This window comes from Eptesicus fuscus, chromosome 20 (assembly GCF_027574615.1).
Source record: "Eptesicus fuscus isolate TK198812 chromosome 20, DD_ASM_mEF_20220401, whole genome shotgun sequence".
In the NCBI taxonomy this organism is placed as follows: domain Eukaryota; kingdom Metazoa; phylum Chordata; class Mammalia; order Chiroptera; family Vespertilionidae; genus Eptesicus; species Eptesicus fuscus.
This window is the reverse complement of record NC_072492.1, coordinates 33,059,347-33,085,378: the sequence shown is the minus strand read 5'-3', so window position 1 is coordinate 33,085,378 and position 26,032 is coordinate 33,059,347. Positions and strand designations below refer to the sequence as shown.

The window sequence follows — 26,032 nt, the reverse complement described above, 5'->3', positions numbered from 1 at the left end:
TTTTTTAAAAAAAATATATTTTTAGTGATTTCATAGGGGAAGAGATAGAAACATCAATGATAAGAGAGAATCATTGATCAGCTGCCTCCTGCATGCCCCCTACTGGGGATCGAGCCCACAACCCCAGCATGTGCCTTTGAGAGGAATCAAACCCAGGACCCTAAAGTCCGCAAGCTGAGACTCTATCCACTGAGCCAAACCAGCTAGGGTGCCATGCTCCTTTCTACACGCCCTAATGGGAATCTCTCTTCTCCCTTCCAACCATCCTTTCCTTGTGTCCTCTGCCATTCTGTGGCTTTGATCAGCAAAAGTCCCCATATCCTCAACTGCTCTGAAGCCTTCCTCTAGTTCTTGGCCTTCATTGAAGCCCTCTTCTCCATGGAAGACACCACACCAAGTGGGTTTTCTTTTTTCTCATGTTCCCCCACACTAGGGTTGGTGTACTCTTGCTTGCTTCAAGTCCATTATGCCTCTTTCCCACCTGCCATCACTAATTTGCTTTTGAGACACACACCATTTGGCCTTCCACCTTGGCCTCTCATGCTATCCTCTACCAACCGCTGGAAGCCATATGCATAAATTCTCTTCTTCTGGCCACCATGTGAAAAAGCTACATACAATTGAACCTGTCTTTAAGGTTTACTCCTATGTCCCATCTCTGAATACAAGCTCACACTTCCCTTTTTTTGAATTAGAGAGTTTTTTTTTGTCCTCGGGCACTTTTTTTTCCCTTTCTATTTTTGTTGACCCACAATAGGCTTCAGGAGCTGGCTGCTCAATCAAGGCTTGTTGATTGCTTTAGTACAAATGACTAATGAAGAATGTGTGCCTTTAAGGTTTTAGTTCATAAATTTAAGAGCAATATATTTTAAGAAAACAATTTTTATTACGTTATTTCATTAAAAGTATTAGAATGAATATACAGACAAGACGTTTAGAAATGATTCTTTTGGTTTAGTTTACTTACTCAATTCTAAGTCTGCCCTGGTCAAGTCTGGAAGACTTGACCACTTATGGAAGTAGCCTCAGGGGAAGGGACTTTTACTGTACTGAAAGGAAGCCAGGTGAAGCCGAGATTTGAAGCGCTCAGCTTCTAATTCCCGGAAGAAAGCATCTTCGTCGTTCTGTGTGATCATGTACTGCAGTTGTTGAATTTCCTTCTCCATCTTAGATCTTAGCTCCCTCTTCACCTTATATAATGTCTAAAAGAGAATTCATGTCATCCTGCTATTCAGAACATATAGCCAGGCCACCCTCACTATCTATTTTTATTCCTTCTCCAACTTACAGCTGATCAAGCTCCTGCAATCATTTTAATAATTTAATATATAGAGGCCTTAGTAGGTAAAGTTGAAATCACAGGATAAATGTTTTGGACCATAGATGAACCTTCTTACTAGTATTATCTCTGTTCCCTTTAAGGTGTAATATAATTGTTTTTTTTACTTCTTAAAAATGTAAATAAATTTCTATCCTGTTAATCATTACCTGGGCCTGGGATTTTTCTCTGGCTTTGAGTTCTTGATGTTCCTGTGATATGGCTTCTGCCAGCAATGAAAACTGTTTACAGGGAAGAAAAAAAAAATCAAATATTTTATTTGTAGTCTAAATGTAACAGTTCTATATTTTTATTTTAATAGAAATAGGGCAATACAGAACCTGTACTTTAGTTAAGCACTAACTTATTTAGTCTTAAATTTCAATCTTGAAAATGGGATAGTCTAACCTGTATAGTCACAAGTTCTGAATTAATGTGTAGAGCTACTGTTCAGCAGACTGAGCTGACTTTTGACAGGGTGGTCAGTACTAAGCACATGAGAATGTAAGCAGGCAGCAGTAAGCCCACCTGGTCTTTATAGTAGTTCTCCATCGAGTACAGTTCATTCTGGTGCTGTCTCTTTTGTTCATCTCGCTTTTCTTTGGCATAGTTTCTTAGGTCTCGTAATCTTTGCTTTTGAATTTGTAATCCTTCTTCAAACAGTTTCTTAAATATCTGTCAGTTATTTAATTAGAAAAATTAAGTTATGCTGAACTTTTCATGGAGGAATATAATCATTTTACCCAAATGGAGGTATATACTCATTATTTCACAAAGATTTTTAAAAATACATATTTTTATTAATTTCGGAGAGGAAGGGGGAGGTAGAGAGAGATAGAAACATCAATGACGAGAGAGAATCACTGATTGGCTGCCTCTTGCACACCTCCCACTGGGGATCAAACCCGCAACCCAGGCATGTGACCCCGACCAGAATCAAACCTGGGGCCCTTCAGTCCACAGGCTGACGCTCTTATCCACTGAGCCAAACCAGCTAGGGCACAAAGATTTTTTTTTTAAGTAACAGATTTGTTGAGTCAGTTCACATACCATAAAGTTCACTTTCTGAAGATGTATAATTCAGTAGGTTTTATTATATTCAGAGTTGTGCAACCATTAACTTTCAGAATATTTTCATCACTACAAAAAGAAACCCTACTTCCCATTCTGCCCTCCCCAGGCAACCACTAATCTACTTGCTATGTCTATAGATTTGCCTATTTTGGGCATTTCATATAAATGGAATCATATACTATGTGACCTTTTGTATCTGGCTTCTTTCACTTAGCATGTCTTGTCTTCAAGGTTCATCTATATCGTAGCATGTATCAATGTGTCATTCCTTGTTATTGCCAAAGTTTATTATACTGTATGGATATCATTTTCTTTTATCCATTCATCAGCATAGCATTGGGTTATTTCCTCGTTTTGGCTACTATAAATAGTGCTTCTGCAAACACCTGTGTGTAAGTTATTTGTGTAGATAGATACCTAGGAGTGAAATTGCTGAGTGATATGGTAGGTCTATGTTAACCTTTTGAGGAACTCCCAGACTGTTCTAAAGTCATTGTACTATTTTATAGCCCCACCAGCACTGCATGAGGGTTCCATGTTCACATCCTTGCCAACACTTGTCTTTTTTATTTTAGCCATCTTAGTGGGTGTGCTGGTATCTCACTGTGGTTTTGATTTATATTTCCATTATGACTAATGATGTTTCAGCATCTTTTCCTGGAGCCCAAAGATTCTTTATTGCTTTCAGAAAAGATATCTAAAGCAGCCATGTATATAGGGCAAAAACCCCAAAGCAGAAACAACTGTTGCATCTACTCTTGTGAATAACTGAGGGTGATGTTGATTAGCACATAACAGGCCACAGGAAAGCAAACTGTTCAATGGATTTGGATATGCCCACTTGTCCTCCAGTGATTAATAAGAATTCTTGATCAAGAACTGGTTCTAAGAGCCATGTATGCACTTGCCAGCCATATTACCTTAGTCAAGTCACTTAACCTCTCAAAGCCTTCTTAGTATCTTCTAGAAATGATAATATATGTATGATCCACTTCAGAGTATTCAGCCCAGTTAACTATAATTACCTTAAAGTTTTACTTTAGGAATGAAATTTATTGCCAGTTTAGAATCTCAAATATTAAGCATTTCAGCCTGATTTGGATGAGACAGCAAATACTTTGTGGAAACATCTCAAAGCATATCTGCCCTATGTCTTTTCCTGATTTTATGTGGAAACCTAGGCCAACTAATCACATCTTAAGTTCCTGTCTTTGATAATATACCCCCAAGCCCCTAGAGCCGTTTTATGGGAGAAGTACCTGTGTGCAGTAAGTCAGAGGGAATTCGGATGAGGGCAGTGGAGACTGAGAAGAGACTGGGATATACTACTAGGGTAATAATATGAGGTATGGTCAAGTCTGAACTCTCACAGCCAGCATTTTAGGACTTGTATTTGAATTTTGGATTCAAACTGGGACAAGAGTTACAAACAAAGAAGGTGGTCCTGAAAGGTAACAGACAAAATTCACCTTCTTAACAGGGTTAGCTAGAAAAGCCATACTTACCAATTCTTCTCGTGTCCTCATCCTCATCATTTTTGCACGCAACTGAACTCGATAATCATCATAATATTTTCGGGCTCGAACAATCTGCTGTCGACTTTCTTTTATTTTTGATTGGGTCAACTTCTGCCTATGAATGCGGTCCTTGAAGTCTTGCTGGGAAAGAGAAACAGAAGTAAGGATAAGAGGAATACAGACTCCAGCATTCTCATCTGTCCCACTCCCCACTAGTGTCTTCCAGCAGTCAGCCGGGTATGGAGGACCAGTGGCCGTGGCCTACTGCCTGGGCACAGAGTGTGAAAGACTCAGCCCCCAGATGTCCTCTAGCCTTTGGTGGTTCATCGCCTCAGTCCTAAGAGCTGCCCCAATGAGCCCCCTCTGCTGCAGAGAGCAGCAGAGACCTGGTGGAGCTAAGGATCTCATCTCCCCATTCCACACCACATGCCAGCTTAGGAGTAGAAAAATGACTCTCTTTCAAGCAAAATTTGAGTTACCAAGAGTATTTACATCAATACTAAGGAAATTAAGCACTATCTTCTTACAAAGTAGTGAGGATGAAATGAGGTCATGTACATAAACCCTCTTAACTAGGTGTTCAGATATCTATTTCCTTTCTCTCATATCAAAGTACCACATGCAGTTCCTCAGATGGCTTCCCCTTCTTTGGAAATGTTTGGGATTATGGTTCTCATTGCTTATCTCTACATTCAGCCAATCGTTTTTAAATCTCTTTCTTTGGCATATTGTCTCTGACCTCTGTCCTTTCCCTTCATTATTCTCAACAGAGGATAATGTGCTGTGTATGATTTTCTATCCAAATTATAATGGAGGCTGGTAAACTACTTCATCTCTACCTGGGACCTGGGAGAGGACTAAAGCACTAGTTACAACCACATGGTACCTCAAAGGGGCCATGAAGATAGAAACGGACCTGGATTAAAATCTCAACCTTGCTCCTTCCTGATTATGGTGGGATCCAGGGCAAGTTAACATCTCAAAGCCTTGGGTTTTTCATTTGATAGAAAATGTGTCCATCTTGTTACAATAAAGACTAAGTGAAACTGTGTGCTAAAAAGCACCTAACAACTTTCCCCCTCATCAGTTTTGGTTCAAGCCCCAGATGCTTCCACAGGCAAGTGTTCAAGGTAACAATCTGTGGGGCTACTGCCCAGCTGGTACAAGTAAAAGTAATTAATACAAGTTATAAATTCAAAGTTATACCAACTTGCTCTTGACATACCAATCTCTTGTTATGTTCATATTCTTTCTTGACAAGTGCAGTAAGCAGGTCATGCCTTCTTAAGGCTTCTTCTATCTTTAAGTGGGACAACAGGGAAGGAGGTTAATAATTCTGTTCATTAAATTTTCAGGGATAAGTTCTTTCCCTTTTTGATTATTCCTACGCTTAAAATTGACAGCTTACTTCATCCTGGAGTTTCTTCTTTGATCGATCTTCTCTATATGCATCTTTTTTGAGCTGTTCAACCTGTGCAATTTGCTGTTTCCACATTTTGCTTAGTGTTTGGCCAGAAACATAGAGAAATGGAAACTGCTCAAGCATCAGGGGCAGGAGACTGTGTTCATTTACTTTCACTGCAAGGAAAAAAAAAAAAAAAAGCTCTTAATCTGAGAGAGCTGCTGACAGCTTTTAATAAGAACTCTCATCCCACCTTCCTGATAGATCAAAGCTTACCTAAGTGATGTGGTTCTGATCCTGAAAAGAACAATTCTAAAAGTATGTTATTACTTTTGCATCCCTGCTCAGAGTGAGCCAACTACTAGTACAAATGAAAATAAGCTCAACAGTTCTGATTGATGACAAGCTGGTCTTGTGAAGTCCTTCCTAACTGCTCAGCTGACTTGGCTGCCTTGGGTGGATGCTGTGTGTGTGGTCACACAGACTCCTCAGCCCTACTGGTTGGCAAAGTGTGTGTCTGATGGGATGTAGTTAGAAGGCCAGCCGTCTTTGAAACCGCACCTTGGCATTTCATATGACCTCATTTTCCTTGTAACAGGACTCTAGTACTCACTGGCACCGTCAGTATAACAGGAGCTGGACAGGCCATCTGCTTGCTTTGGCGCATCCCTCTGATTCTACCAACTTCCCAGAAACAAAGAAAAGGCAGCCAGCATAAATGAGCAGAGTAAAGCAAAAGCCGGAGCAGCAGGTAGTGAGTGGCCCTAGCATTCCTTTGGTGCCAAGATATAAGCCTCCCTAAGATAGTATTGATGAGTTTTAAATAAATACCTCATTGAAGAGTTTTATCTTTTTACAGAAATCTAGTGCATGGCAGTGACAAAAGAGGTAACTTTCTCCAACTAACTTGTGGATGTCAGTTTTCAGTACATGTCCTTGGGATGTAGCACACACTTTTAAAGGGTGCCAGTTTTGCACAAAGTACAATTTTGTGGTTCTTACTTGGAACTACTTTATTTGCTTTTGGCAAGCCACCTCTTGGACTTGGAGTTGTGGTGTTTCTCGAGTAAATCTTCCAGGGTTGACTACGTTTTGGAGTTCTTTTATGACCAGCTTCTCTGTATATTTTTTCCTTAAAAGCAGATATAAAACAGAATAGAAGTAAGACAGAAGTCTAATAACTTGTTAATACATCATCTTAAATATTACATATTGACAAAAATAGCTAACTAATCCCGAGCCAAATCATCTTACTTTAGATTTCTAAAATCTGGCTTTTATCTACTCTAAGTAAAAAGAATCTTTGACTTTTGGCATCCTCTGTAATTTGAAAAAGGACTGAAACTTTTTAAAATTTCATAGTTGCCATATTCCTACACCCTAAATACAACTAATAATGTTTTGGTGTGCTTGTTTCTTTTTAAATCTACATGGAAAAAGTTGTCAAAGTTCCCAATGTTTAGTTGTATCCTCTTTTATTTATGAACACTTTAGCATAAGCATTTTTTCCATGCTTTCAGTTTCTGTAACCATCCTTTTGAAAGGCAATGGAAACTGATGCTTTGGGTTTCTTCCTACCAGGTATGTAACAACTGAGATTTCCTGTCTTCTCTTACGTCCCTTTAACTTGTTAGCCTAGACCAGTGGTCAGCAAACTGCGGCTCGCGAGCCACATGCGGCTCTTTGGCCACTTGAGTGTGGCTCTTCCACAAAATACCACGGCCTGGGCGAGTCTATTTTGAAGAAGTGGCGTTGGAAGAAGTTTAAGTTTAAAAAATTTGGCTCTCAAAAGAAATTTCAATCGTTGTATGTTGAGATTTGGCTCTGTTGACTAATGAGTTTGCCGACCACTGGCCTAGACTATCTATTAAACCTTTGGGCAGGAAGGAAAAATGCTCGTGTTCTTTGGTATAATGTCTTTCTATTTTCAGCAACTTGGATACCCTATAAGTAAGAGAAAAATCCCACATCATGAAATGAAATCCCGCCTTTTTCTAAGGAGCTAATGCCCTGCTGATTCTTTTTTCATATTAAAAAGTTCATCTCTCTGTACTTTCCACTGATCTGATCAAATGGCATTTATTACAGTAGAGACTTTTACCCACTGTTTCCTCCTCATTTGTTTCTGGAGGTCCAATATTCTCTTGAACTTTATTTCTTCTTAGTTCCCTTTCAAATGCCTCAGTTAGTGCCTACACAGGAAAAGGCCATGTGACATTCAGTTATAAAAAACATACAAATGAAAATGAAGAAAATCCATCTAAGATCCTGCCAATGTATTCACTTTTTTAAAAAGTACCTTTCAGGCTCTATATCACAAATATACATTATTTAATAGACATGTACTTGAGACATAAAATAAAATTCTACATAATGTATTTTTTTGTTCTCATAGTTCTTGAAATTATTATGATACTCCCTTGAGTGGAATTTACATATTGAATTGAAGTTACATGCTATTGTAACACATCTATATATATATAAAAGCCTAAGCCAGCAATCGCCAACTGGTGGTCCATGAGGTCCGAAAGGTTGGCGACGCTGGCCTAAGCAACCGTTATGACTGGACGGTAGCTATGATGTGCACTGACCACCAGGGGGCAGATACTCAATGCAGGAGCTGCCCCCTGGTGGTCAGTGCACTCCCACGGCCAACCTCCACCTTCCATGATCCCTCCCTCGGCCGGCCTGCCCCCATCGGCCCTGACTGGGACTGGGCAAGATGGCCCGGATCGTTAGCCAGGCTGAGGGACCCCACCTGTGCATGAATTCGTGCATCGGTGCAGTCCCTAGGCCTGGCCTGCGATCGAAGCGTGAATGTCTGGCGTGGAAAGGCAGGTCCCAGCCAATCTCTGGGCCCTGGGCAGCCCTTCTCCGCCTGAGTCACAGTGCCGAAGTCCCCATGGGGCGGGCAGCGCACTCTCTCCCAGCCAGCCTCGCAGACCTGCTCCTGCATGAACCCACGGGGAGCCCAACGGGTCCCTGCGGTTCTGGCGGCTGCGGTCCTGGCGGCTGTGGTCCGGCTCAGCCGAAAGAGGCCACACGGGTGTGGGGAGGGCTCCTTGCAGGCGCCTGGTACCTGAGCCCTGGCGTCCCGGGAGAAGTTAGCAGGGGGAATGAGAGTGAGCTCAGTGGACACCCCACATTCTCACTGTACCTCTATCCCTGTCACCTCCGCCCCCAGGTAGCCCGCGAGAGGTCGCAGTGCATCACCAACTCCCGCCATTTTCCGCGCTGTCCCCTGGTGGTCAGCACATGTCATAGCAAGCAGTTAAACTCCCGGTCTCCTGGGTGTATAACCACCCGAGGGCACAATTTGCATATTAGGTTTTCATTATATAGGATACTATAAAAAAACAACTTAAGTGTTCTAAATTTATATTACATTTCAAAATCCCTATTCCATAGCAGAAAGTCTTCCTTAGTAATCATACGTTCTCCTTGTTGAATCCTAACCATTTCCTCTCATTCCTGTCTTGGTTACTGTCATCCTATCTGTACCGCAAATGGCCTATCACATTTAATCTACCTCAAATTCTGTTAATGTCTAAAGCTCTCTCTGAAACTATCAACTCTTTCTTAATTTCCTTCAGTACTGGTCTATATCTGACAAGGTTAGTCTTCTTAAAATTTTGTGAGTACAAGTTTTATGCTCCCTGATGGGGGACATAAAAGCCATGTCACGCCGAAACCGGTTTGGCTCAGTGGATAGAGCGTCGGCCTGCGGACTCAAGGGTCCCAGGTTCGATTCCGGTCAAGGGCATGTACCTTGGTTGCGGGCACATCCCCAGTGGGGGGCGTGCAGGAGGCAGCTGATCGATGTTTCTCTCTCATCGATGTTTCTGACTCTCTATCCCTCTCTCTTCCTCTCTGTAAAAAAAAAAAAAAAAAAAAAAGCCATGTCACATAATTTCCTATCATCTACTTAGCTCAATAATATTAAATGCATTTTAGCCTTTAATCAACAGCATGTTCATTATAGCATTTGGCTGAGGGTAAATGATACTGCCTGCTGTCCAATGTTAGTCAAGAGATGGAATGTACCTTAGCTTGGAATTGGCGGGTATCTGTTTCTTTTGGCTTTCTCTGCTTTTTTCTTTCCATATGGAACTGTTTGTTTTTGTTAACTGGAGATGGAGAGCGTGAATGAGATCTGTAGGGTGGCTTTCTAGGCACGGCAAGTGCTATAACACAGAAGAGACATATAAACACAGGGTTAAAAGGGTTCCTGTTCAAGATGGCAGTATAGGAGTGATGTCAGCATCATTGTGGATTAGGAAGACCTCTATGTATCTACCCTTAAATTTACAACTAATCAGATATCTATAACCCAACAAAGGTTCCTCTGTTCAACACTACCACGCCTGAGAGATCCATACACTGGTACATCTGAAGGTGGGTGTATTATATAGAATGTACTAGTATAGGGGAGGGGAGAAGGGGTAAGGACAAGGATGATGCCTGCAGATGCAGTTCCCCGCTGCTGTGGATGGCTCCAGCTAACACAACAGTGGTGGCGGTGGTGTAGTAGGGGTGCAGCCCACACATTACAGCCTGGCAGAGGGTAAGAGGGGCAGAAGCAGTGTCTGCACCTGAGAATATGCTCCCTCCCCTGACTGCAGTGGGCTGTGCAGCAGCAGTGGAGACATGTCTACAGCCTCTTGGCTACAGCACAGTGGCGCCAGCAGCCACAGGGAACCAGGTAGCAGTGTAGCAGGCTCGAAAATCCAGCCTATCCCCACATGTCACATCTCCCCACCATGAAGGTGATGTCTGGAGATCCAGGTGACTAAGACACAGCAGGGACACATACCCAGTCATCCAGGTGGAGACTCCTACAACCACAACCCCAACAACCACAATCCCAGAGGTGCAAAGTAGCACAGGTAAGAGAAAACAAAAACTTGTGCTATAGCACCACCTACTGGGGGGAAAAAGAAAGACCTAGTTATCAACCTGCTGGATTGTTAAAATCAAGACTATACCTAAATAAAGGTGTTCACTACTTCAAATATGCCAACAGAGGAATAACCCATCAAGTACCATGAATAACCAAGGTCACAGGTAACAGAAAACGGCAATTAAGAAACCACAGTGATGGAACATCGTCATCTAAATGAGAGAATTCAAGGCAATGTGGATGCTGAGGACTTGGAGCCGCAATACTGGGGGCTGGTTTGTTTGCCACTTTCAAACATGTAGTAATGTAAAAGATATCTATACCCCCACGTGAAAAGTAGTAGTATTACAACAGTCAAGACATGGAAACAACCTAAGTGTCCACTAACAGATAAATGGATAAAGAATGCATATAAATGCAATGCAGTATTATTCAACCATAAAAAAAGAAGGAAATCCTGCCATTGTGGCAACATAGATGGGCATTGAGGGTATTATGCTGAATGAATTATATCAGACAAAAAAAGATAAATGGTGTATTTTCTCACTCATATGTAGAACCTAAAAAAACCCCACTCAGATACAGAGAACAGATTTGCGGGTGACAAAGGTAGGGGTTAGGAGTGGGCGAAATGTGTGGAGGTGGACAAAAGGTACAAATTTCCTGTTCTAAGTTCTGGAGATGTAATGTTCTTCATGGAGACTTTAGTTAAAAATACTGTATTGCATATTTGAAAGTTGCTAAGAGATTAGATCTTAAAGGTTGTATGTTAACTAAAGTTGTGGAATCATTTTGCAGTAGATACACATATCAAATCATCATGATGTACACCTTAAATTAATACAATGATATATGTCAATTATATCTCAATAAAACTGCAAAGAAAAAATAAAAACAGGAATAAGGAAAAAATATGCTAATTTTGAGGGGTTTCTTTGAGGGAAGGAAAAAGAATCGACTGTGGGAAGGACAGATAAGATATCAACACAAAGGTGTAAAGTAAATATAACTATTAACACCTGCTACTTCTAGATGGTGAAGATACAGGTATTTGATATTATTTTTTATCCTTTTTATACTTATGAACTATTTAAGATGAGAAAGACAGTCATTATAAACACACAGAAGTGCCTGTGTGGTTCCCTAGCCTGCCCTCATCCTGCCCCTCTGGGATAGGTACCTGGCTTTCGCTTCTTCGGCCCATGCTCTATGATGCCGTCACTGTGCTGTGACAGTATCTCATCATTTCCACTCTTCACCTCTTCGTTTCCAGTATCTTCTTTGTCGTGAGTCTTCTCTTTAATTCGATCACCCAGGGCACTTTTTAACATCTACCAATGAAATTCAACATCTTTTCATTGATTTTAGCAGAAAGCAAGTTGGAAGGACAGGACAGATGTAACCTTTACAAAGCTTCCCCTGATAATTAGGCACTAATAACAAGTTTTCAGATGTCTATGCATGTTTAATTTCTAAAGAGTGTACACCAGTGCTATGGACTATTCAGTTTCAATAAACATTAGAGTAATTCAGTAAGGATTTAATACATTTATTCAGTGATAACCCCAAACTATTATATTGTATTTTGTGAGAATCATAGATCCATATAATTTTAGTGACAAAAGGAAACTATATTATAGATGTATCAAAAGATAAATGATTTAGCTCAGCCAGTGTGGCTCCGTGGTTGAGTGTGGAGCTATGAACCAGGTCATGCACAGTTCAATTCCTGGTCAGGGCACATGCCCAGGTTGTGGGCTTGATCCCCATTTGGGGGTGTGCAGGAGACAGCCAATCAATGGTTCTCTCTCATCACTGATGTTTCTATCTTCTGACATCAATACAAATATATTTTATAAGTACCACGCTAACCGATTCCGCCACTGGAGCTCCTACAAATATATTTTAAAACGAACAAAAAAGATAAATGATTTCATGTAATCACTTACGTTAAGTGATTTGTTTTCATCAGAATTCAATAAAAATTTGGGTAAGTCTGTGCCAAATTTGGTTATATCACGAAAGGCTATAATTGTTTTTCATCCTATGTTCTATCTGTCTTATTTAAGGAACATTTTCACAGCAACTAAAACACAAGTAGCTTTCTGGTTTTTTAGCTTAGCTTTCACTTCCAATTATAAAATGATTTAATGATCACTAACTATGGCAATATCAATATAGATAAAAACAAGACTTGCCCAATCTAGTTCAGAGAGCCGTTGAGAGAGTTTCTCTGATACTGCGTGTAATTCTTGTCCTGTTAACCTATCTTCTGGCTTCTGGGAGAAAGGTGAATCCCAGGATGAGACTGCAGCTCTGTTTTCATATCTGTAATAAAAATGACCATGTGATATTTAGGTAGCCAAGTGTACATTACTTAGTTTAAAATAATTGTAATATGTGCTTTAACAAGTATTTCATACTGGCCTTCACAGCTAAATTTGGAGAGAATACCCCTAACTTCAAATCCCTTTACCAGACTGTAAACAATGAAGCCAGCAGTAATGTTACCTTTTTCCTTTAGGAAGCTTCCTTGTCCTAGGGCTTTGGACTTGAGTTGGACGTGTTTCCTGTTTGCTATCTTCAGGCAACTTGGAAGTTAAGAAAACTCTATTATCTGGTTCCTATTAAAAACAAAAGAGAGTTGATTTGAAAAACTATAAAGAAGACACATAAAAATAACATTTTGAGTGTGGGGGAGGGGGGATCTGTTGCACAAAGCTAGGTCCCTTTATTCTCCATGTTTTCCTTTTTTTAAAAAAAACAGAATTTGTCAAAATACTCTATGGATCCTCAATACTAAAAGAATGGAGCAATGTCTGTAAACTTGTACTTGGGAGAAAAAGTGTGGCTCAGGATGCCATTCAACTATTAAGGCAGGTGAGGTATTCGCAAATATGAAAATTCAGGGATTATGGGTAAACCTGAACAATGAAAAATGATCAAATCACAAGTGGAAAGTATTGAAGTCATTATCTTTCATATCAAGCAATCAATATAAATTGTCCAAAATTGAAACAGTTAAAGACAAAACCTCCTAAAATATGAATATAAATTTGTAACATTTTTAATTATTTCTTAACCTCAGAGGGAATCTTATGGAAAATATTTCTTGCGGTAAAGGAATATTTGATATTTAACAATGTCTTTAGTTTCACTTCAGTATCTTTTTCTTCTATTGAAGTTAAATTTAATATTTTTTAGTAAATAACTATAATATTTTTTAAAACTTTAAAAATACTTTAAAAACTTAATTGAAGTTTAAGTGTCCTGCTCAACAATTACTTCAAAATGAATATTTCCACCTGCCACTCAGATCAAGAAATAGAGTATTACCAGCAACTCATAAGTCCTTTCACCACCGCACACCCCCAAGCCTCTTCCAAATGCAATCATTGTCCTATAATTCCTTTTCTCTCTCTTTTCTTTCATCCACCATCCTATCTGAATAGATACATAGAATGTTTAAAATGATGGTCACCTAACGCTAATGATGCTCATTTTTTCTCTGTACTTTTTCTGTATTGTTTGACTTTTTCAAAATGAGAATATATCATTATTTATAAATTTACTCTTTGCATATACCTGCCTGTTCTTATTTCTAGGAAGATAAAGGACAGGTTACCTCTATAAAGAATTTTTTTCTTTTAAAGAATAAGAGTGGAAGCAAATAGGCCAAGATATTAATAGTAGTTCATGCTGAATAAAAGGTTATTTTTCACACTTTTTATACTTTTAAACATTTTATTTAATCAGGGACATACAATGTGGGTTTTGAAGCCAGAATACCTGAGTTCAAATCCTGGCTCTACAATTGCTGTGTGACCTGGGACAAGATACTAAACCTCTATCAGCTTCTCCATGGGAAATAAAAATAGTATCTACTCCCAGAGCTGTGTTGAGAAGAGTAAATCATTCACTATTTGTAAAGTAACTAGAACTGTGCCTGGTACAAAGTAAATGTGTTGGCTCTTATTATTCCCCTTTTTACACATTCATCCTGCCCCTATATTCCTAAAGTAAGACCATTAGGAGTATGCAGCGGTAAAGTTTAAGAAGTACAGTGCTCTGATTAGTGTAATATCCTTGACTACTATTCTAGCAGAGACTTCTTTAAATCTACAGACATCTAACCAATTGAAAGCAAGCTTTTTTACTTACCACAGAAAATTCTGTGCCCTCTCCAGTAGAATTCATGGCAGGGGAGCAGTGACTTGAATGCAAGTATTCTTTTCCTATTGGGTAGGGTGCACGAGGCTCTGAAGGCTGATAAGGTGGATGTAAAGGAATAGCTGATTGGATAGGCTCTCCTAGCTTCCTAGCACTTGGAGTCATATCCACAGAAGGAATTTCTGCTAGTTGGATGAATTTAAGTGGACATTAAAATGAAATTCTAAGAAATAAATCATCTTATATATACATATATCTATATAAACATGTTCAAAATACTACTTAGAAATATATTTTAACTTGATTTGTTTTAAAAAGCACACAAAAAAACAAATCAGGGACTCATTCTCAGTAAACAAGTAGGGATCTAATTAAATTAGGAAGAATGTAATTTTAATTATCATAAAAGTTTCCTGAAAAGTTATTTAAAAGCAATGAAAAACCTACTAAAAACCCTAAATGGCTTAAAGAATAATTATATAATTATGGTTGTCCACATGTTATAAAGGCAGTCAGTAACAATGGTTTTATGTAATACTAACCACATGAAAATCCCAGATATAACAATAAGAAACAATATTTTTCAAGTTACTACATTTTGTCATTCACGAATAATTTGAAGACTACCACTTGATAAACTAATATATCAGGGACTCTTATTGTCTTAAAGTCTTTGAGAAGAGAGGACTTAGGTAATAAAATAGGGGATGTAAAATGTATGCCCAAAGACCATCTTAAAAAGAAATCAGAGCTCATACTTAATAGCAAACATTCTCCTATATAATAAAAGGCTAATATGCAAATAGACCGAACGGCAGAACAACCGGTCACTATGATGTGCGCTGACCACCAAGGGGCATGTGTGGAAGATGGCGGGTGTCAGCTGCAGAGGGATAGTGGAGCAGATTAGCAGGAGCACCAAACCAAGGTGGGGCGCCGGTCGCTGTCATTGGAGAGAACCTAGTGGTTACTGAAAATTCTTTGCTCCCGCATGCCGTGGTCCTGCCTGGTGCTTGCATCTGGCTGCTGGCGCCTGGCGCCGGTCCAAATCACTTGGTGCTGTCAGCGGGTGCGAGCGTTGGCTGGCGGCCCTGATTGCTCTGTGCCGTCAGCGGGTACGAGTGGGGCTGGCACCATCAGCACATGGGAGCGGCAGCAGTGGGACCAGGGCTGCCGGTAGAGAGGGGACTGGAGTCCACAGCAGGAGGGGCCGGGCAGCGGTGTGGAGGATGGGATGAGACCCACCCCTGTGCTCACTGCAGCCTCGCGGCCCACAGTTCCTTTCAAGGTGCATGAATTCGTGCACTGGGCCCCTAATCCTATATAATAAAAGGCTAATATGCAAATCGACCAAACAGCAGAACGACCAGTTGCTATGATGCACACTGACCACCAAGGGGCAGATGCTCAACGCAGGAGCTGCCCCCTGGTGGTCAGTGTCCTCCCACAGGGGGGATGGCCGCTCTACCAGAGGCCAGGCTCATGGCTGGCGAGCGCAAGGGCAGTGGTGGGAGCCTTTCCCTCCTCTGTGGCAGCCCTAAGGATGTCCAACTGCCGAGCGGGCCTAAGCTGTCAGCTGGACACCCCCTGCGGGCTCCCAGACTGCAAGAGGGCACAGGCCGGGCTGAGGCACCCCCCGAGTGCACGATTTTTGTGCACTGGGCCTCTAGTTTACAAATAAGATCATGTAAAACTCAAAAAAACTGCGTAAAGTGTAGAGCAACAAAAGGAAAAGGGCTAACAGCAACAGCATTGTCCCAGGAACTAATTATTATCTCCAACACATAGAAATTGTCCAAGAACTAATAACATTACTACTCACTGTCTTTAAGAAAGGATGTCTTACTCTTGGACAAAATACTGGGTGAGAGAGGGTTCAACACTTCTTCACCTGACTTAGAACATGGTGCAGTTGAGGACTGTTCAGAATGCATTTTGTTAGGATCTTGGGTACCTAAAAAATATTAAAGGTAAATTTTTAAAATTGTGAATGTCATACTGAAACAAAAATTTTGTGCCCAGAAGATAAAAATCTCAGGAATGACATAATAATAGAACTATGTTGGTGTGATTTTTCAAATTAACAATTATTTTTAATGACTGTCAAGATAGCAAGATGTAGTTCTGTAGCGCAGAATCATGTATACAACTTGAAAGATAAGTTTTACAAACTAGTGTTTCATTAGTTTGCTTTAGAAAAATAGATGCCAGAGTTGTAGAAATGCTGACTGTTGTGTAGGTATAGCTCTGAGCTGGGAGTCTTGGATGATACCATAATCAAAGATTTATAGATCAAACAAATTATATTAAAATATTATTGCAATTGAGGGGATATCCACTTTGCTCCTTTATAAATCTGCCATACACAAACTTTGCATAAATGAAATGGATTCATAACTTCTCCTCTCCTGACTTTTTAATCCCTTTTTCAATTTTTATTTTTAAAATTATTTAAGTTTTTAATGTTGACACTATTGTAGTTATCTCCCTTCCCCCCCTTATTTGTTCCACTTATTTATGCATTCACTGGCTAATTCCTGTATGTGCCCTGACTGGGATTGAAGCCAAAACCTTGGTTCCAAGTTACTGAGCTACCCGGCCAGGGTCTCTGTGCATTTACAGGGGGGTGAGGGCATGAGTGGTGGGGTGGGGGGGGGATATGGGGTGATAAGGATACATATGTTATACCTTAATCCAGGCGTCCTCAAACTACGGCCTGCGGGCCTCATGCAGGTGTTTTTGCCGTTTTGTTTTTTTACTTCAAAATAAGATATGTGTAGTGTGCATAGGAATTTGTTCATAGTTTTTTTTAAACTATAGTTCGGCCCTCCAACGGTCTGAGGGACAGAGACAGAAACATCAATGATGAGAGAGAATCATTGATTAACTGCCTCTTACATGCCCCTCACTGGGGATTAAGCCCGCCACCTGGGCATGTACCCTTGACCAGAAATGAACCCTGGACCCTTTAGTCTGCAGGCTGATGCTCTACCCACTGAGCCAAACCGGCTAGGGCTGTGCATTTTATATATATATATATATATATATATATATATATATATATATATATATATATATATATGTTTATTGATTTCAGAGAGAAAGGGAGAGGGAGACAGAAACATCAATGATGAGAGAATCATTGATCGGCTGCCTCCTGCATGCTTCACATTTGAGATCGAGCCCACACGTGGGCATGTGCCCTTGACCAGAATCAAACCTGGGACCTTTCAGTTCACAGGCTGATGCTCTAAACATTGAGCCAAACCAACTAGGGCAACTGTGCATTTTTTAATTGGAATTTTTTTGTTGTTAAGTTGTATTTTTAATTTTTTTTGGTTAATATTTTGAATTTTTTTTTGTTAATCCTCACCCAAGGATATTTTGAATTTTTTTTTGTTAATCCTCACCAGAGGATATTTTTCCATTGATTTTTAGGGAGAGCGGAAGAGAGGGAAAGACAAAGAGAAACATCGATGTGAGAGGCACACATCGATTGGTTGCCTTCTGCCCGAGCCCCGACCAGGGCCCGGGCCAGGGAGGATCCTGCAACCAAAGTACATGCCCTTGACTGGAATCGAACCTGGACCCTTCGGTTGGCAACCTGACACTCTATCCACTGAGTCAAACTGGCTAGGGCTGTAAATTTTGAATATTAAATCTTATTGGATCTGCCATTGGTGAATATATTCTCATATTCAGTAGGTTATCTTTTCATTTTGTAGGTGGTTTCCTTTACTGTGCAAAAATTTTTTAGTTTGATGTAGTCTCAGTTTTTTTTTTTCTTTTGTTTCCCTTGTTTCAGGAGATGTATACAAAAAAAATATTACTAAGAGCAATATCAGAGTTACTGCTTGTTTTCTTCTAGGAGTTTTAGTTTCAGGTCTTACATTTAAGTCTTTAATTCATTTTGAGTTTATTCTGGTATATGGTGTAAGAAAGTGGTCTAGTTTCAGTTTTTGCATTATTTGTCCAGTTTTCCCAATGCCATTCATTCAAGACACTGTCATTGTATATTCTTGCCTCCTTTTTCATAGATTAATTGATGATATAGGTGTGGGTTTCTTTCTGGGCTCTTTATTATTCCATTGATCTATGTGTCTGTTTTTATATGAGTACTATGTTGTTTTGATTATTATGGCCTCCTAGTATAGTTTGTTATCAGGTAGCGTGATATGATACCTCCAACTTTTCTTTTTCAAGATTGCTGTGGTTATTCGAGGTCTTTAGTGGTTCCTTACAAATTTTAGGATTATTTGTTCTAGTTCTGTGAAAAATGCCATTGGTATTTTGATAGGGATTGCAGTGAATCTATAGATTGCTTTGGGTAGTGTGGACATTTAAACAATTTTAATTCTTCCTATCCATGAGCATAGTATATCCTTCCTTTATTTCTATCTCCTTCAACAGATAGCAAGCAAAATCTTATAATTTTCTAAGTACAGGTCTTTTACCTTCTTGGTTGAATTTATTCCTAGAATTTTCATTTTGTTTTATACAATTATAAATGTGATTGTTTTCTCTCTCTGGTAGTTCGTTATTAGTATACAAAAATGCCACTAATGCTCTGGCCGGGTGGCTCAGTTGGTTGGGGCATCCTCCCATACACCAAAAGGTTGTGATTTTGATCCCCAGTTTGGGTGTGTATAGGAGGCAACTCACCCATGTTTCTCTTTCACATTGATGTTTCTCTTTCTCTTGCCCTTCTTCCCTCTCCAAAAAAATCAATAAATATATCCTTGGGCAAGGATTAAAAAAAAAATGCAACTGATTTCTGATTATTAATTTTGTAACATGCTACTTTATTGAATTCATTTATCAATTCTAATAGGTTTTTTTAAAAAAATATTTAGGGTTCTATAGATATAGTATCCTATCATCTACAAATAATGACAGTTTTACTTCTGTCTTTTTAGATACCTTTTATTTCTTTTTCTTGTCTGACTGCTGTGGCTAGGGCTTCCAATACAATGTTCCTGATTGTAAGGAAAATGCTGTTAGCTTTTCACCATTGAGTATGATGTTAGCTCTGAGTTTGTCATATATGGCTCTTAAAATGTTGAGATATGTTCCCTCTATTCTCACTTTGCTGAGTTTTTAACACAAATGCTTTATATTGTCAAATGCTTAATCTGCATCTATTGATTTGATCATGATTTTTATCCTTTGTTTACATGGCATATCACTTTAATAGATGTATGATATCACAAGAAAAAAATCCCATTTGATCATGGTATATGATCTTATTAACACATTGGATTCAGTTTGCTGATATTTTGTTAGGGATTTTTGCATCTATGTTCACTGTGATACTGTGATATATATACATTCATATTTTATAATGTCTTTATCTGGTTTTGGAATCAGAGTAATAGTGGCCTTGTAAAATGAGCTTGAGAGCCTTCACTCATTTTCAATTTTTTGGAATAGTTTGAGAAGGATAATGGTTAATAGTTTGAATGTTTGGTAAATTCACCTGTGAAACCATCTAGTTCAGAACTTTTGTTTGTTGGGAGTTTTTGATTACTGATTTGATTTTATTAGTAATCAGTCTGTTCAGATTTTGTTTCCTCTTGTTTTAGTCTTAAAAAATGGAATGTTTCTAAAAATTTACCCATTTTTCCCAATAGTCCAATTTATTGGCATATAACTAATTAGTCTAGTATTTTCTTTTTTTTAAAAAAATATTTTTATTGATTTCAGAGAGGAAGGGAGGGAGATATAAACATCATCGACGAGAGAGAATTATGGATTGGCCGCCCCCTGCACGGCCCCTGGTGGGAATTGAGCCTGCGACCCAGGCATGTGCCCTTGATGGGAATGGAACCTGGGACTCTTCGGTCCATAGGTGGAAGCTCCATCCATTGAGCCAAACTGGCCAGGATATTCTAGTATTTTCTTACAATCCTTTGTATTTCTGTGCTGCCAGTTGTCACTTCTCTTGCATTTCAGATTTTATTTATTTGGGTCCTCTCTTTTTCTTGATGAGTCTGGTTAAAGGTTTTTTGTTTTTATCTTTTCAAATAATCAGCTCTTGGTTTTAGTGATTGTTTGTACTGTTGTTTTAGACTCTATTTTGTTTATTTTCACTATGATCTTTATTATTTCCTTCCTCCTCAGTTTGGTTTTGTTTGCTCTCCTTTTTCTAGTTCCTTTAGGTGTAAGGAATTAAGATTGTTTATTTTAGATTTTTCTTGTTTTTTTGAGGCAGCTCTGTATTACTATGAATTTCCCTCTCAGGACTGCTTTGGCTGCATCCCATAGATTTTTGGGTCATGTTTTCATGTCTCAAGGTATCTTTTGATTTTTTCCTCAATCTTATTGTTAACCCATTTATTTAGTAGCATGCTATTTTGCCTTCATCCATTTGTTTTTCAGTTTTCTTCTTGTAGCTGATTTCTAGTTCCATACCATTGTGGAGAAGATGCCTGATAGAATTTGAATTTTCTTAAATTGAGATTTGTTTTGTGGCTTAACATGTGGTCTATCCTGGGAAATGATCCATATGCATTTTAAAAGAATACATATTCTGCTGTTTTTGACTAAAATGTTCTAAAATTATCATTTAAATCTTTAAATCTATCTGTTCTAATGTGTATTTTAAGGCCAGTTTCCTGTTAATTTTCTGTTTAGATGATCTACTCATTGATGTCAACGTGATGTTAAAGTTTCCTATACTATAATGTATTACAGTTGATGTCTCCTTTTGTCTGTCAATATTTGCTTTATATATTTAGATGCTCTTATGTTGGGTGTGTAAATGTTTACAAGGATTATATCCCCTTGTTGGATTGATCCCTTTATCATTATGAAATGTCCTTCTTTACTGAATGAGCGTGATATGGCTACTGTTCTTGGAACTTAACAGTTAATATAATAGAAAAACTCAAAGTTAATATGCAAAGTGAAAATGGTGTTACCACCAAGCCTGGTCAGTGTGGCTTAGTGGTTGAGCACCGACCCATGAACTGAGGTCTCGGTTTGATTCCTGATCAGGGCACCTGCTAGGGTTGCGGGCTTGATCCCCAGTAGGGAGCATACAGGAGGCAGACAATTAATGATTCTCTCTCATAATTTATGTTTCTATCTCTCTCTCCCTATCCCTTCCTCTCTCTCTAAAATCAATAAAAACACATTCAAAAAAATTATAGCTCTAACCGGTTTGGCTCAGTGAATAGAGCATCGGCCTGAGGACTTAAGGGTCCCAGATTCGATTCTGGTCAAGGGCACGTACCTTGGTTGCGGGCACATACCCAGTAGGGAGTGTTCAGGAGGCAACTGACTGATGTTTCTAACTCTATATCCCCCTCCCTTCCTCTCTGTAAAAAAATCAATAAAGTATATTTTTAAAGGAGAAACCAAGATGGCGGCATAGGTAAGCACCTAAACCGCTGCCTCGCACAATTTCAAAACTACAACTAAAACACAGACTGGACATCATCCAGAACTACAGGAAAGCTGACTGAGTGGAAATTCTACAACTAGAAGGAAAGGGAAAAGCTCACAGAGAATCAGAGGAGCTGCAAAGGGCTGAGGTACGGAGACGCGCGCAGAGAGGAAGGGCGGCTGAGTGCCTGGCTGGCTTTCTCTGGTGGGAGGGAGAAGGAAGCTCCCGAATGCACTGAACCCCAGTTCCAGGCGAAACCCTGTGGACCCAGGCTCATAAGAGGGGAGTCTGGACTGTCAGGTAGAGAGAAAGGCACACAGAGATTTGGAGACTCGGGGGAGCCGCGGCGGGCAGGGGTCTGAAAGTGCGCGCGAGTGCACGCAAAGAAGACAGACTGCTGAGGTTGCCGCTGGTTTTCCCTAGTTGGAGGGAGTCGGAAGCTCCTGACTGCACTGAACCCCAGTTGCGGGTGAGCCTCCGGGGACCCACACTCTTACGGGGGGAATCTGGACTGTCAGGCAGAAACTCAGGGGAACCGCAAAAGGCAGAGGTCTGGAGGTGCGCGCACAAGGGCAGGGCTGACGGGAAGCCAAGACTGTCTGCTCACCCTGAGACTCCGCCCCATCCAAGCTGAGTACAGAGGCTTTTGCAATTTTGCAAGTCTGGTCCCATAAGGCTGTCTCCAGCACAGAAGTTCTCCTGGCGTAGACACAGCTGATACATCCAATTGGCCTGGAGGTCAATTCCTCCCAGTGATACCAACAACAATCAAGACTTAACTACAACAAGGCTGTACACACAGTCCACAAAGGGGTGCACCAAGAGTGTCCACCTCAGGTAACTGGGGAGGCCGACCCACTAGCCCATATAGGACACCTAGCACACAAAGCTACCCTACCAACTCAGAAAAGCAGCAAAAATGTGGAGACAAAGAAACAGATCACAAACGAAAGAAATGGAGGAAAATAAACGACTGGATATAGAGTTCAAAACCATGGTTATAAGGTTTTTCAAGAATTTTCTAGAAAAGGCCGATAAATTTAGTGAGACCCTAGAGCAGGGGTCCTCAAACTTTTTAAACAGGGGGCCAGTTCATTGTCCCTCAGACCATTGGAGGGCTGAACTATAGTTTTAAAAAAACTATGAACAAATTCCTATGCACACTGCACATATCTTACTTTGCAGTAAAAAAACAAAATGGCAAAAACAACTGCATGTGGCCCACGGGCCGCAGTTTGAGGACGCCTGCCCTAGAGGATATGAAAAAGGACCAACTAGAAATTAAACATACACTGACTGAAATAAAAAATATTATACAGAGACCCAACAGCAGACTAGAGGAACGCAAGAATCAAGTCAAAGATTTGAAATACAAAGAAGCAAAAAACACCCAACTGGAAAAGAAAAAAGAATCCAAAAATTTGAAGATAGTGTAAGAAGCCTCTGGGACAACTTCAAGCATACCAACATCAGAATTATGGGAGTGCCAGAAGAAGAGAGAGAGCAAGATACTGAAAACCTATTTGAAGAAATAATGACTGAAAACTTCCCCCACCTGGTGAAAGAAATAGACTTACAAGTCCAGGAAGCGCACAGAACCCCAAACAAAAGGAATCCAAAGAGGACCACACCAAGATACACCATAATTAAAATGCCAAGAGCAAAAGACAAAGAGAGAATATTAAAAGCAGCAAGAGAAAAACAGTTAATTACCTACAAGGGAGCACCCATACGACTGTCAGCTGATTTCTCAATAGAAACTATGCAGGCCAGATGGGAGTGGCAAGAAATATTCAAAGTGATGAATAGCAAGAACCTACAACAAAGATTACTCTACCCAGAAAAGTTATCATGCAGAATTGAAGGTCAGATAAAGAGCTTCACAGATAAGAAAAAGCTAAAGGAGTTCATCACCACCAAACCAGTATTATATGAAATGCTGAAAGGTATTTTTTAAGAAGAGGAAGAAGAAAAAAGATAAAAATTATGAACAACAAATACATATCTATCAACAGGTGAACCTAAAAATCAAGTGAATTAAAAATCTGAGGAACAGAATAAACTGGTGAATATAATAGAATCAGAGGCATAGAAAGGGAGTGCGCTGATAATTCTCAGGGAGGAAAGGGATATGGGCTTGCAGGAAGAGACTGGACAAAAATTGTACACCTATGGATGAGGACAGTGGGGGGCAGGTAAGGGCAGAGGGTGGGTGGGAACCGGGTGGAGAGGAGCTATGGGGCGAAAAAGGAGAAACAATTGTAATAACCTGAAAAATAAAGATTTATTAAATTAAAAAAATATATATATATATATATTAAAATGTTGCATAAGATATCTCTGATTTGTATACTTGAGAAACCACTAGTTTCATAATTTAAACTCATCTTTCATGATATATTAAAAAAATTATAACGTGGTGTTACCAAAGTAAGGTGGGAGTTATACTGAGGGTTAAAGAGCCTCAGAGCCTGAGGCAGGTCAGGGAGAGACACAACTTTGTAGGGTGAATTTGCCAGGAATAGAAAGGAAGAGCATCTCTGCAGAAGAAATAATATAATATCAGAAAAGAGCATGGCAATCAAGTGGACAGCACAGGGAATTGGGATGGTTGGAGGAGGGTAAGGAGAAAGGCTCAAAATGGGCCTGAAAGATATTCAAGTTTATTGTATATAAGCAGTAGATTGTAGAATATGTGTGCTGAAGCCTGAGAGAAAAACTGCCACTGGATGTACAGACCTGTTGGTTGAAACCATGAAAAAAAGAGTCATCCAGTTCAGGAAACTATACTTAAGGGGTACTCTGAATGTGACTAGATTGTTAAGCTGCATCTAGAATTCCATTCCCATGGCATCAAGTCCCACATATTACAGGACAAACTTGCATTCGCCTATTTGCCCATGTGCCTATGATTCCCACTTCCAGATTTCAGATAACTGTTCATATTTAGTGGGTAATGGTGATATTCAGGGATTTCAATTCTTAAGTCCAGTTAGAGCTCTCTCTATTCTCAACTTTAAACACTTCTAAATGTAATTATTTACACTTTAATAGTTGCATGCTGAATAACAATAACTGATATTTAAAGTTTAACTACTCACCATTACTTCTTAGAGAAAAGGTGTGTGCTGTGTCTCCAAGTCTAATTATTTCACCAGTAGATTCTACTTCATCTCCATCCCAAGAGGGGTCCAGAGCCTCAGATGACCAGGAACACCTGAAAGAGTTCCCTTAGTTACTCAGGGCCCAGCCTGACCATAGAGGGCCCCTCCCATGAGAACCCCAAGAGCTGCTTCAAGCAGCCTGCCTGTGAGTATTCAGATTGCTCATTGCTATACAGAGAAAGAGAAAGATACTCCCTCCTATCACTTATCACTTCTTGATGCTTATCTGAGAATCAGATATTTAAAAGAAAGTAATATTATAATGTTCAACATCTAGTTAGTAGAAGTACAATCAAACCTGTAATAATTATTTTTTCTATGAAAGTAGCACACATTTTAAAACTCTGATATTGGTTAATGATATTGGTACACGAGGGTTCAGTAACCCAGCATTTTCATCCTGCTAGTGGGTGTATAATCAGTCATGACCTTTTGGGAAAGCAATTTAACAACTTTTGACAGCCTTGTAGCATTTACACTCTTTGACTCTGAATGCAACTTAAAGATATTGGGAGGGAAGGGGAAGAAAGAATAAACAAAGGTACAGATCACATTTTAAAAAATAATATAAACACATGCTTGGGTTGCAGGCTCCATCCCCGGTTAGTGCGCGCGGGGGGGGGGGGGGGGGGAGGGGGGCTGCGAATCAATGTTGCACTCTCGCATCAATGTTTTTTTCCTCCCCCCCATCAATCAATCAACTATTCTTTAAAATATATATATAAAATTAAAAAGAACACACACACAGGAACAACCACCTCCACTTTACAGAAGTGGTTTAGTAAATTATGATACACCTGTAAGAATGGTATGTTATCACAGTGATTAAAAATGATTATAAAGAGTTTAACAACTTGGAAAAAGACTTGATATGCTAATTTTAAAATGCAGGAAACAAAGTTATATAAACAATATAACTAAATAAAAAAACACAGTAAGGAAGACTGAAGTATAACAAACTGTTAAAGTAGCTATTTATTCTAAAAGGTAGATTTCTTTCTTTCTTTCTTTTTTTATTTCTCTCCTTTCCAGGCTTTTTGCAAGGAATGTAAACTATTTGGAAGGTGGTGGAAAATTAAAAAAATAAGTAGGTAGTAAAT

General features: G+C 39.6%; 1 protein-coding gene across 5 annotated transcripts in view; it reads right to left on the bottom strand.

Annotated features, from left to right (window-relative positions):
• Positions 1-864: 864 nt before the first annotated feature.
• Positions 865-26,032, bottom strand: part of CEP95 (centrosomal protein 95) — a 39,912-nt gene continuing 14,744 nt past the window's right edge. For 2 of the 5 annotated variants that reach the window (XM_008149414.3, XM_028157364.2), the window contains 15 exons: positions 24,870-24,985; positions 16,204-16,335; positions 14,373-14,566; positions 12,723-12,835; positions 12,410-12,539; positions 11,392-11,542; positions 9,356-9,495; positions 7,417-7,503; positions 6,314-6,443; positions 5,318-5,487; positions 5,135-5,209; positions 3,898-4,050; positions 1,847-1,993; positions 1,489-1,560; positions 865-1,202 (listed from right to left, as the gene is read on the bottom strand). In XM_008149414.3, the coding sequence (XP_008147636.1) occupies positions 1,026-1,202; positions 1,489-1,560; positions 1,847-1,993; positions 3,898-4,050; positions 5,135-5,209; positions 5,318-5,487; positions 6,314-6,443; positions 7,417-7,503; positions 9,356-9,495; positions 11,392-11,542; positions 12,410-12,539; positions 12,723-12,835; positions 14,373-14,566; positions 16,204-16,335; positions 24,870-24,985 (1,987 nt within the window). In that variant the 3' untranslated portion in view covers positions 865-1,025. The remainder of the gene's footprint in view (positions 1,203-1,488; positions 1,561-1,846; positions 1,994-3,897; positions 4,051-5,134; positions 5,210-5,317; positions 5,488-6,313; positions 6,444-7,416; positions 7,504-9,355; positions 9,496-11,391; positions 11,543-12,409; positions 12,540-12,722; positions 12,836-14,372; positions 14,567-16,203; positions 16,336-24,869; positions 24,986-26,032) is intronic. The other 3 variants (XM_028157358.2, XM_028157359.2, XM_054709610.1) reach the window with 3 other exon arrangements.